The following is a 13371-nucleotide window of genomic DNA, read 5'->3' on the forward strand; positions in this document are numbered from 1 at the left end:
TTTGCGTTTGGATCTCTTCCAGGTGCCTCTCCATCATTCTCAGCAGAAGAGAGAAGCTCAGTATTCAAGTCACCCCCAGTACACATCTCCTCTCTCTTTGTCTAAACCAGACATAGCCCACTGCTGTTCTGGTTTCTCCTGTCAGAGTTGAGGTCAGGAGAGCACTTGTACAAGCATTTCTTGATGTGGCACTTGGGTCACTTTTCAACACTCTGGGCTCAACACTCTAACCGTGCACTGAAAGCACCAATTTCAAGGTGAGAAAACAGAATCTCAGCTGTATGCAAACAAAATAGGTTTTATAAAAAAACAGAGGGTTTTTTAAAATATATATATAAATAACAGTGCCATCAATATTCTTGCATGTTTCAGGACCCTCCTCACCTCAAATCACCCCTGAGCACTTATCAGCAAAGAAAAGACACCTGTGGTATTCTCACTCCTCCTGGGTTTTGAGCCCTGGCACTAGATGGAACTGACTCCACTTTACAAATCTCTTTCAGCAACCTTCTACCTGACCCAGCTTTAAATGCCCATTATGCCTCTTCCAGGTTGCCCACTGCAGACTCACCCTCCACTGCACAGAAAGAAATAAATATTTTCAAGACCTCAAGTTTCTAGAGGCAAACATTTAAAGAAGAGAACTTGCTTCTTTTTCCCTTCAGCATGTGAGGAATCCAGATAACCACCTCAGGTGAAATGAAGTTACATGGGAGGATTTCCTCCCTTTAATGAAAAGGGAGATTATCAGCAAGCATTTGAGGCACTGGTACTATCCAATAAGCACCAAATGTAAGAAGAATTGTGATCAAATGTCAGAACTGGGTAGTGCTGGACATGAGCAAAGGCAGATAATTTCTGCATATCACATTTTCTAGTGAATTAATTTGGCGCCATTCCCAGACCTTTTTTATTCACTTTCTACTTTTAATTAAGTAGTCAAACTTTACTGGAATAGCCCAGTGTAGAAAGCCAAGTATTCTGAATACCCACAGAAAGAGTTTTTATTTCTGATGAATACTCACTCTTGTTGTAATCTTTCATACGAGGTTTATGCGAACACTTAATATGAGCCAGCTCTGCTCGGTATAATAAATAGATGTACTCAGAGAGGCTTGAAAAACAAAGACATTTTAAAAGACTCTCCAAACTGCTTTAATAAAACTGTGCACTAACCTCTTAACAGCAGAAAAGGAAAACAAAAGAGGGAACCAACAATGCACCAGTCACCCCACCATTTGCCATTTTCTAATGCCTGGAAATTCTTCCTCTTATGAAGGAAGCATAAATTCTGAGGGTTTTGTTTTCATCTTCTTTGATACTCTGTCTTCAACGTGAGGAGTCCTAGAAGAGCCTGCATGACAAGTAGCCACAGACAACTCACAGCCACTGGTGAGGATACCTCGTGCCTGACAACCTGGACAGAGTCACGCAGAAGAGACCAGCTCCTGGCTGACTAGAGAGCAAACGTCTTCCACTGTCACATTCCACAACCCACAACACATCCAAACACTTCTCAGAATGAGTAAGTTGGGAAAACAAGCAACAGTGTTGAAACTGACACTGGAAAGCAGGAGAAGGGTAGAAGGTGTGGAACATACAGGGAATAATAAGGATGAAAGGTGAAAAGAGCAGTGATCATTGCACTGTGTGAGGCATCAGAGATGCTACATTAGAGAAGGTGTTGATGGAGTGAAGATTTGAGCATCCCACACACACTCCTATCAGATATCCCAGCTACTGACATAAACAGAACTGAGAAAAGCAGAACATCATCTGGCTTTATTTTAAACTGTCCCTGTAAAAGGTATCAGAAAATCTTCTCTGCAGCACAGCATCATGACAGATGGGCAAGACAGCCTTAAGTCTCTGACTCTCCTGGATTTCACAGCAGTTAACTCAAGAGCTCTCTACACCTCAGAGAGTTCCATGTTTCTTCCATGTAGCTTTTACCTGAGATATGGATAGTTCTGGAGAGATCCACAGTCATGGCACCAGCAAGCTGAAGACCTCAAATGCCTATCTACAGTCAATAAAGCCCATGAGTCACAGTCTCAGGGGAATCAGAGCTACTTGGCAGGTACCCAGATAAGGTCAATTGGAGCATGGGGAGACTATTTCTAAATACCCCAGAGCTTTGCCACTGGGAAAAATAAATAGAACTATGTATCTTGTTTCCACATTTTAGCGGGCTAAATAAATAGCTCTCACAGGGCACTCTCCAGGGCAGATTCTTAAAGTGACCTTGGCCCTGCTGCTGCCCGGGACAGGGGAAGGCGGGTGTGCCCACCACAGAAGCGGTGCATTTTCAGTGCTGCATTCCTGGCAGCTGATCAGAGAGCCAGGGTAATCTCAGCTCCCACAGTTGCCGGCTGTTCCTTCCCAGCAAAAAGGCAAACCATGGTGGCACATAGTTATGAGGTGGAGAGTAGGTATCAAGAGCAAACGCAAAGCGAGGGTCAAAGGATTTCTGGGAAAACATCAGAGTTTTCTTCTGTAGGCAGGTTAGAGGCTGGTGCTCTCTACAGCTTCCCTGTTGATAACTGAAAAGAAGCAGATGTTTTTGTGACCAAGAGGCACACCAAAATACCACTCTCCCAATTTCAGCATAGCCACAGCCACTTTGGGAAGAGCTGCACCAGTGTCAGATAGCTGAGAGCACGTGCTGAGCTAGACAAAGAGCATGACCTCTTTCTATGCTTTCTCCCAAGCTCAGAAAACCCATCCATAGTCTCTCTGCACCAGTTACCTCACAAAGTTTTAGGACATTTTCCCCACATGTACCCACCTCCATTTTCTGATGAACTGCAAAGATGATTAGAATTTCAGACTGCAGCTATTCCAGGCATTTGCTAGTGCTGGGAGAGAAGATGTGTAACCCACTCTACAGTCTGTCCTCCTGGTCTCACGACCTAAACTCTTACCAACAATATCTCCTAAGGCCACTTTCCACAATGAAAGCAGCACTTTAAAGTAAACTACAAACAAGCAGCACCTCCACTGACTAACAAGAAACTAGTGCCTTTAAATGGGTTAAAACAACACAGGCTTGCGTGGGTCTTCTGATGTAAAACAGGTTGTCTTCATTGCACCACTGAGCTTCTCAGCTGCCCTTAGTTATGAAACAAAAGACACAGCTCTGAGCACGCCAGCATAGTGGCCACCAGGCTGGAGTTGATTTATGGTTCTTGCTCATCAGACCTAGAATAGTTAGGAGCCAAATCACCTTTTCCTGTGAGCTGGGTCCCAGCAAAGATTGTATGTGCTGTTTGCACACTCATGAAAAATATGTTTTAAGAAGAGCACAAATATTTTAGGAAATAAAAGAAAACTAGGAAACTGAACTAGCAGTGAGAAAGCTCAGGTAGACAAAAATTAATGCACAAGACACCTATTTTTTTTAATGAAAAATTAATTTGAGTTTTTCAGTAATAAATAAAAAAGCTTATTAGCTATAAAATGGGATTCACTGAGAGCAATTTTGAGGCTTTCTGGTGTTCATCTCTGTGTTTTAAATGGAAAAAATGTCCACAGAAGAATTCAAAACAATCCTTGTACAATAGATAAAAGGAAGTAAAAGTTAAATATTGCATATTGGCAATGTGGAATCATTGAAATCAAAAGCAGCGTATTTCTCTGGTTGTTTTTCTTAGAAGTGAGTATTTTAGAGCAGTATACAGACTACACCTACAGCAACACTCCCTGCATCTCCAGACATATCTCAGCAAGAAGCCAGACTAGAAAGGTGTGACAGGTGTGACCAAGGTTTCCACTTCTCCTATGGGAAACAGTCAGTGGAAAATAAAGCACTTTTGCACAAAATTAATTTTTAAAGCCTTTAGGCAACCAGTCCCATTGCTTAACAGAAAACTGATCCAAGCCCAAATCCCATCACACACAGAACCTGGCCTATCACAGAAGCAGAACTAACACTGGTCTAATCACAGCCAACACTTCCACAGGAAGGGAAACAGGAAATTTAGAGGAATTTGCTTCTTTAAGCATGGGTTTGGACCCATCAATCACTTTTGGTTGCCTCAGAAGCCAAGCCCAGCACTGGGTCTAACTCATCCTGGGCACCCCTGTCATACAGAAAGCAGATGTAAATCTTAAAGTTATTAAATGGGGCCTGAGGGGAATGTTGGAGGATGCTCAGACATCCTAGGAACAATATCTTAGTGGTAATATTCTCTGAATTGGGTAATATCCAAATGTTTGTGGAAGAAACGTCCTAGCATCCCCATGCAGAGGAATCTCAGGTACTTTGTCTAAGAGAGAACTGAAGCCATGAAGCAATTCCAGGTACTTGGCACTGTGCTAGAAAGCCAAAAGCACAGCTAAAAGTGAGTTGTCTCCCATCAACAAGGCAGCTGCAGGAAGTTGTGCATCTGCTGGCCCCCTCAGTATCTTATTTAGAAAAGCGAACTGTCAAAAAAATTGTGTACCTCCAGACACGTAGGCAGAGGAACTGAAGAAAGCTGCACTTAGCAAACAGCAGTACCGTGTGTTGATGTGCAGCTTCAGCACTGGCGGCTGGTGGAAATCAATTCAAATTCCTTCCCAGTTGTTGTGTAACTCGTGATATTGAGTAGAAGTGCTATCAGTCTTTGATGGTAACAGCAGGATGGACATTATTTAATGCATCCAGGGTGACTGGCCCCCACTTCCAGCACAGATAAGCAAACAGTGGCCAAACTCTCATGCCGTGTCTGTCCATCCTTCTTTCTTGTGCTCTACCTGAAGCTGCTTCCTCAGTAATCACCAGCCTTGGACCTCACCCATGTCAGGAACACGCAGAAGCCAGACCTGGCTGAACGCTGCCATGTCCTCACTGACACGTGCCTGAGCAGGTAGGGACTGTGCCCCACAAACCATTGCATGTCCCAGCAGGAGAACTGGCAGGTTCTGTGTGGTTTAAGCAAATGGGATTGTGTGGGCACAGCTCACAGCAGGAAATTCTTCCTCCTGCTTTTAAAGAGCGAGCCAGAGATGCGTATTATGGTCTTATAAAGTTTGCCTTGAAAGGCATCTGAGGAAGTGGTCAGAACAGACAGCTTGGGGACTAATGTTCAGCATTAAGATGAAGATATAAAATGGACTTGCTGTCTTCAGAAAAGAACTATTTGAAATATGTGGGACGGGCTTAAAAGCAGACGCAGATTAATACTAGTAAGAACTGTCATACTTCAAAAATATCACGATGACCAGGTCATTACTCTCTGCAAATGGAGGATGAGGCAACACTGCCACAATTCCACTCTACCTACCCCCAGGCTGGTGGTGGCAGGAGGTTCTTGCTGAGTGGAAGGCAGGAGTGGCTGGTCTGCTGCCAGCACATGCTTCTCAAAACCCAGTTGTGGCTGGGAAATGAAGGAGGGTACCTTGCAATCAAACTGCCATCGCTGTCTAGGGCACAGTACAAATAAAGGGCCACCAGCATGAATCATATGATGAATCACAGCATTAACGTGTCCTTCAGGGAACTATTTCTGCCTCTTAAAAAACCCTGCAGATTTAAAGTGAGCGGAAACTGCATACATTTCTGATTTCTTTGCCTCTTCAAGTGGAACCAAAATTTTATTTCTCGCTGTCCTGGAAAGATGAGTTCCCTTGGGGCTACTGCCTACCTGACTGTCCTGACGCGTCTCTTGCTGTAGGGAGTGATGACTTTGAAAAGCAGCTCCATGGCTCCATTGATGCCAAGCAGAGTTCCCGTGGTAACTATGGCAATAAAAGGGAAAAGCAGTCAGCTCTGAAGCAGGCAGCTGGCAAATATTGCTTAGAAGAGGTGTGGAGAGGAGTAGCTGCCCCCGGGTCTATGCACTCTCTGGGCTCCCATCTGGACTCCACAGGTCCCCTTACAAACACAGAAAGTGAAGCACAAAGCTGCTTCTGGACATAACTCGAGCCAAAATCAGGTGCAAAACCAGTCCTGCAGCTCTTCCCCAATTTCCCCAAAGCCCCTTTTCCTGTAGACATTGTACCTTCCAGAGAACACATCATAATTAAACAGGGTTTTCTCCCTGAAAAAAATGACCGAGCTCAAATTCATCCCACATTTCCCGCATGCAACTCAGTGAGGACAGTTCATTTCATAGGGGCTTAAAGGGCAGAGTTTTCTTTCTGTGCTGCTATTCAGCAGAGTGGAAGTGGGTTTGGGGGGCTTCTGAATGCAGTTTAATTTAATCTAGGCCAATTTTCCCTCTCATCCTTCACTTTTTAACACACTAGGAACATTAATAGATAGATTTTGCAACCAGTTTGGATACCTAGTGCATAGCCTAGGTGTTGAGCCAGATGTCCCCACTATGAGACACGCTATCTCAGTGTAATGAAGGAACAAATACAGCCCTGAAATATTAAACGGAAGCGACCAAGGTGAAAGGATCAGTAATCAACAGCAGCCAGAAGAAGCCCTGGCTGCCTGCCCACTGCTGGGTTTTGGCTGTTTTGTAGATATCTCCCAGTGGCCATCAGAGAGCTGCCAGAGGGCCCATCATCTCCTGCTGTCCTACCGTGTCCCTGCCAAGCTGCCCTGTGATGGAAAGCCTTGCAAGGTCTGCCAGCTACATTCACACTGGCTGGCAATTCATTAGAGACAGGGTGGTGGACAAGGCTGCTCAAACTCCTCCTGCTCCAGAGCAGGATGTGAGCAGCCACAAACATCTGGTGGCAGTGAAAGGAGCAACCCAGAGTGGGGCATGAGGTGAGACAAGGGCTCATCTTTACTGCTTTCATACCTAGAGAGTTTTGTATGGTTCTGGCTTCCCTTCAGTTCCACTCCATCATTTTTAAGGTTGGGAACATGTGATCTCCTGGTGTGATATCACACCCACACAGATTTTCACTTAACCTCCCCTGCAGATTCCCAGCTGGGCCACAGAACCCACAAAGTCAAAGTTATTAATGGAGAGTGCTGGAGTTGCCTGGAGAGCAACAGAGATGCTCCAGCAAAGGAGCAGAGCTGGGGTTCTGGGGTCTGACATTAACAGAGAGGAGGACAGGCTGCTGTCCTGCATCCTAAAACCTCTGCAGAAACAGCAGCTGGAACGAGTGCAGGTGCACTGAAGCAGGGAGCAGGGAAGTGGGCAGATCATCGCTTTGGGTGAGAGGCAGCACCGGGTCACTGCCCAGCTGTGAAACCCAAATAATGGCACATTTCATCTTCTGGCTTTGGCTGCATTTTCAGCCACACTCTGACTTTCAAATACTGCTTATCATGGGGAGAGGGGTTGAGTGTTGAGGCTTGGCTGCTTGCCTGAGGAAGCCCAAAGCATGAAGCCAGCTCCTGTCCAGGCAGAAGGGACCTGAGGGCTGGGAGCCAGGAGAGCCAAATCTCAGGATGCGCAGAGCAGACTGCAGACAGAAAATCTTGATGGCCATCAAGAATTATCTGCTGGTGAGGGATGTAGGGAAGGAGAGGAAAGGGTTAGAGTGAGCAAAGGGAAATTTGTGCTGACGAGCTCAGTGCTTTATAGCACAGAAAGCCTCTATGAATCTGTAATGATCCCAGAGAGAATACTGGAAATCCCATTGCTTGAATCATTTAACTTGAGGGCATTGCCAAGCAAGAAAATCTGGGAGAGTGCACATCTGAGGGGATACTAGTCAGAAGACCAGGATCTAATATCTGCTTCCTGGGGGACCTTGAATAAGTAACAGATTTCTCTCTCCCTCTGCTTCTCCACCCTCATGGAGCTGCTCTGAGGTTCAATACAATCAACAATAGTGAGACATTTGGCTGTTATGGTAATGGGAATTGTATAGAGACTTAAGGTACCCAAGTCTCAGAGCAAAAGAATTGACTGTCTATATTCTAGACTAGGAGATCTTTACCATGAATATTTTTCACTACAGCACTTTTATTTCCATAGCTCGCAGATGAAATGCACTGTAAAGGCTGCATAGGCCCCTTGAGGAGCACCTTTTTCTAAGGTTGTTCTGCCTTTTGTGCTTCTCTGTATATTAATGGTGTATGCAGGCACTAACCCTACCAGGAATGATGTTTCTTTGCATTGAAATGACTAAAAAAGAACCCTGGTGGTTGTCACACAGAAGAAAAGAGGAAAATCCTGGCACTCACCATTAGAAGCACAAACCCGCAGCACCCAGAGGCAGTGGGTGAGGTGAAGGTGGTGGGCAAGGTCTCTTCTTATCAAGCTCAGTATTATATCAGTGGCTTCTGCCTTCTGCACTTTAAGCCCAAACTTCCTATCTGTGAAAAACAAAGAAGAATTAAACTATTGCAAAGGCCAAGTCATTGCAGCTGCGCTGCTAAACGTGTTTACGAAGCCTTGTAACTCAATATCTTGTAAGTAAGACATTCAAATGTATCAATGAGTTAAATCAATATTAATCTCACAGAAAACAGAAAAACATGGGGTTTGCTTTGAGTCTCCATATATGAAACATAGAATAGTCTGGATTGAAAAACACCTTTAATGGCCACCTAGTCCAAGCCTCTTGCAATGAGTTGCATCAGACAAAGTTGCTCAGATCCCTGTCCAACCTGACCCTCAATGTTTCCAAGGACGGGGCATCCACCACCTCTCCGGGCAGCCCGTGCCAGTGCCTCACCATCCTTATCATGTAATATTCCTTGCTTCTTATCTAAACCCATCCTCCTTCAGTTTAAAACCGTTACCTCCTTGCCCGACTAAAATGTCTGTCCCCTTTAGCTACTGGAAGGTCCCAATGAGGTCATCCTGATTTCTGGTCCCCCTCCAGAAGCCCCCCAGCCCTCAGCATACCTCGTTGGCCCACCCTGGCCAGCAGGCGCAGCAGGGGCAGGAGGGTGCCGTGGTCGAGGGGCTCTGTCCGGGCAGCCGTGGCCAGGGCCTGCAGCAAAGCCTCACTGCCCCCTTTGCTGACCACGTAGTGAATTCTCCGTCCAGTGCCTGGGGAAGAGAGGAGACTGCTCAGAGCGTCCCTTCCCTGAGCCACAGCTGTCACAAACCCTCCGTCTGCAAGGAGCACTCGGAGCTTCCGTGACCATCTGACAATGTTTGAGTGCCATGAGCGCACGAGAATTTGCAGAACTGGCCAGGAATCTCTGGAGCCTGGAGACATGGATGGTGGCTGCGTGTTGGAACTGTGGCTCTGCTGCCTCTTACCACAACAGTCGTTGTCTCTCCAAGCCCACGTGCTGGACAAGTTTTTCACCGTGCACTGAAACGTGCCAGAGAGGAATAAGCAGAGACACCGACAGGTTTCAAAGCAGCAAAAGGCTCAGTGATCTTTTCTTAGATACTGGAAATTAAACAAGGAAAGAACTAAAGCTGCACTGGGCTCCTGCCAAATGAAAAGGAATCCTAGGGAAGCCTTGGGGATGGCTTTCAAATAAATGTAGGTCTCCAAAGAAATCACGCTCTAACCCTGGGAGCCTTACTGTGTTAACAAACACCGATCCAGGCTCAGTGGTTGGGGGATGCTGCTTGTTCAGTTCCTAGAGGAGAGCAGGACCCCCTGTTCTCCATGGAGACCATTCTTGCACCCAGCTGAGGAGCAGGGCTGCAGGGCTCCAAAAGAGAGATCCAGGAGGACAGGTGATGTCTCTGGTGAGGCTTCCAGGAGTGGGGAACCCAGGAGGATCCAGCACTCGCCAATGCAGCCCCCACAGCCTGGCAGCTTAGCTGGGTTGGGAATGGTTTAGCAGATATTTTCGTGGTGGAGCAGAAAGACAAAGGAACCTGATTATTTTTCTCCGTTCTTTTTCCAATACACTTATTTTTTTCCTCCGGCTTTGAGCACATAAAGTGACATCCATTCCCTGCAGCCCCAAGGTAGAAGTGCCTTTAGGAGAGAGGCTGAACCCTCTGCATTAGAGGGTCCCTGGGCTCTGGAAAGTCAGGCTCCTTTCCCTGTCTCACAGTCCTCTCTCCAATGACGTTGGTGAATATTTCCAGTGCTTGACTGCCAGGAATTATGAAATACTTTTCAACCCATGGGCATCTTTGAAACTAAAAAGAAAAATTTGAAATTTTCCCTGAGTCTCTTTTTCTTTTCTTTTAATACATTGAATAAGCTCAGTTTTTCAAACACAGGAGAAAGGACTTCTGATCTATAGATAAAAATTATATTTTTTTCACCTTGCAAACACCTGGTCAAGTTTGAATGCAAGTATGAATTCCCTGACTTAAGTTTGAATGCAGGTACGAATTCCCTGACTTATTTAAGGAACCCATTTCTGCCCTAGCCCACAGCCATTGCCCCAAATCTTTGTTTCCTTACCCAAAGACAGCAAGTCAGTGAGGACACTGAGAATGTTCAGGATGACATCCTTGTCACAGGAGCTCTGGAATGGAAACACACCAAATTTATGGATCAATTCAGAACAGGACACTTTGTCCTGCACAGGGCTGCAGTGCATCATGCAGTGCAGAGGCACTGAGATCCTTGTTTGGATACTGAGCACTTTTGTGCCATCTGGACAGTGAATGTGTGGAAACGTATTGATGACACATTTTAAAAGCCTCTAACATATCATACTACACAGTATTTAATACACAGTAATATTTCTGTAGAACTTACATCTAAATTCTAAACTAAAGCTCTATTTTTTGGTTTGATCTGGCTACCCCAAAGTTGAGGAAATTCCGTATCACATAAAAATGCAAATGTGAGATGGTTTTCCATGACAGCATCTCTTATTACTGGAGTTGAAGAACACATATTTAAATTATATTAATCCCATCTACAAGAAAATTCTCCTGTCTTTACAGCCACAACCATGTGGAAGCCTTGAATTTGAGGAGAAGAAAAATTCTTAAGCTTATTTTTAAACTAATATAATTTAATTTTAAGACTAAGTTGTCACCACATTTTTACATGACACATTCTTCTTTAGCGTCACTTTAAAATTTGCATTAGAGGAAATAAGATATAATGCACTTGAGGAGAAGGAAACTCATGATATTTACCATCCATCTGTGTGATATACTAGACCCCTTCTTTAATCCTCCTCCAAACAGATTTCACTGCTGTGATTCAAGAATTAATCAGTGGCCCATATTGCAATTTGGGTGATTTGGGTTAAGACCTAGATGTCTTTATTTCTGAACAGATACAACATCATAAAAAATTCTAATACTCTATAAAACTTGCATTTGAATATCCTTGGTCCCAAAGAACCTTAGGATCATGCAAACTATAAAGGAATCACTTTATTTGCAATTAAATTATGACAATAAGATAACATCTCACAAATATATGGCTCCTATATTTCTGAATATTGAACCGCTTCAGAAACGAAACCTACCTTGTCACTTTAACCTGGTATCTGTTCTAGATATATGTGATCATTTTACCAGCCAAATTGATTCAACCATCCTCTGACATATTTAACATTATGCAACTGTATATTTAAGACAAGGAGTCGACAAGTAACACCTAGCAAAATAAACTCTAGAAAGAATATTAGGGAAAATCTAATTCAGATCTGTAATAATGACTGTTAATGCAAATGGACCCTTTTTTCCCAATGGATCCCTGAAAAAGTCGCAGCACAAGCTGAGAAGGTGCTGAGGATTATGTAGCTAATTAGGGAGCTGCAGTTCATACCTCCTCCTTTGTTACAGATGGAGAGGGCATGCACTGGGTGAGACGTGGGGATGAAGCAGCAAATTGATCAGTCTGCAGTCAGAGCAGGTGACTTGTCACAGAAATCCTGTAGGATGCTTGGCAGCGCCCTGCAACCAAATCTCCTTCGGTACTGGCAAACTATATGCCAATAGAGAAGATATTCCGTGCCATTTTCTGCATGGAATAACTGCATTAGTGCCAATGTTACCTAGCTTCTGTATCCTAAACCTTCTGTGTATTCTTGGATATTTTATTTTATTGGTCATAATTATTAACAAAAACAAGCTTCAAATCTCTGAAAAACAAGTTTTCCTATCGTACTGGCTTTGGTCAATTAGCAGTGCTACCAACCATTGAGCAGGCTCAATATATATTCCAAGTGAGCCACAGGGACAAGAGGTGTCAGCAGGGGAATGAGAGAAAATAACAAGATGTGGTCAGGGAAGGGGAAGGAAGGAGAGAAGAAGCGTCGGGTGAGGATGAGATTGCAGCAAACAGGTAGAGAATCACTTCTGAAATGGGACTCAGTGGAGGAGGGTCTGTGAGCACTGATGGCATTCTCAAGGCTCAACTTGCTTTTGCTCTTAGCTAAAATCCACAGGCAAAGTCTCATCCCCACCTCAGAGCTGGCCCATGCCGAGAGAGAGAGAGCCTGCTGTTTCTATTCATAATTAACTCAACAAGCAGAGATCTCAGCACTGAACATAAAAGTTCAGCCCTTTTATGATCCATGTTGAAATCAAAAGCCTCAGTGTGATAGGATTCCTGTTTCTCTCCTCTGAAAGAGGAAACAAACAGAATATGTGTCTTTAATGAAACCCAGTAACTCTCGTCACCAAGTACTGCCACCCTCACCTTAGAGGAGTCCAGATTTGTGCCACTGGCTCAAGGGACCACACAGGAGGAAAGGATGCAGCAGGGTCAGAGCAGTTCTGAGCAGCATTATTCTTGGGTAAAATGTACAGTTTTAGTCCTATGTTAATCTTCCTAATTCATGTCTTTGTTCATTTAGCTGGCTCAAGTCTCCCAGACTAAACAGAGAACATTCAGAGATCTCTTCCCAAGAGTTACTTGGCATTTTTTAGCATAGGGACTTAATAGTTAGGAGCAGTTGTCAGGAGGGATGAGTATCCATCAAATTTACTGACTCTGGGAAGACTTACTGTTCTCAACACCTTTTTAAATATCAGGGTTGCCGAAATCAGACTGTCCTCTCGTTTTGTCTTGCTGCCTCTCAGTATCCCTTTCCTCTGTAGGTGGATGGATTACACATTAAGGTTTCAGTAATGAAGTCTTCATTGATTTATGCTCCTATTACACTGGGTTGTTTATTTTAACTGATTGGATTGTGGGTTCCTAAGCCATTAACACAAATAGTGATGACATAAGATATCCTCTGACTTTCCATGCACTTTATCCAGGGACTCAGGCAAACAAAGAACTTGAGGGAACATGAAAAATCGACCTTTAAAATGTGAAAATTAAAGCTGGGTGATATTGCCAAATATTTTACCTGAGAGTTTATTCTTGATATTTTAACACTAAAATTCTGTGTTGGTGCCTCACTGCTCCCCTTCCTCCTGCACACTACTGAAGGAGCTGGATGACTCATGTGTTGGTTGAAACAGTGGATAAAACCCCAGTCCCATTACAAATTCTAACATATTTCCCACTAACTTCAGTGGCACAACTGAATAATACAGACTTCTGCAGAAAAGCACAGCTCTCATTTATAATAGCAAGGCAACACAGAAAAAAATAACCTTAAGGTTGCTATTGTCTTGTTAGATG

General features: G+C 44.2%; 1 protein-coding gene across 2 annotated transcripts in view; it reads right to left on the reverse strand.

The window, feature by feature from the left end:
* AGBL1 (AGBL carboxypeptidase 1) overlaps positions 1-13371 on the reverse strand; it is a 266584-nt gene that overhangs the window by 236946 nt on the left and 16267 nt on the right. Inside the window, exons 2-5 of one of the 2 annotated variants that reach the window (XM_040077478.2) lie at positions 10231-10294; positions 8751-8897; positions 8084-8215; positions 5628-5721 (exon numbers count right to left, since the gene is read on the reverse strand). In XM_040077478.2, the coding sequence (XP_039933412.1) occupies positions 5628-5721; positions 8084-8215; positions 8751-8897; positions 10231-10294 (437 nt within the window). Of the gene's footprint in view, positions 1-2788; positions 3028-5627; positions 5722-8083; positions 8216-8750; positions 8898-10230; positions 10295-13371 lie in introns of those variants that run through there. The other variant, XM_040077473.2, reaches the window with a different exon arrangement.

This window comes from Hirundo rustica, chromosome 13 (assembly GCF_015227805.2).
Source record: "Hirundo rustica isolate bHirRus1 chromosome 13, bHirRus1.pri.v3, whole genome shotgun sequence".
Classification (NCBI taxonomy): domain Eukaryota; kingdom Metazoa; phylum Chordata; class Aves; order Passeriformes; family Hirundinidae; genus Hirundo; species Hirundo rustica.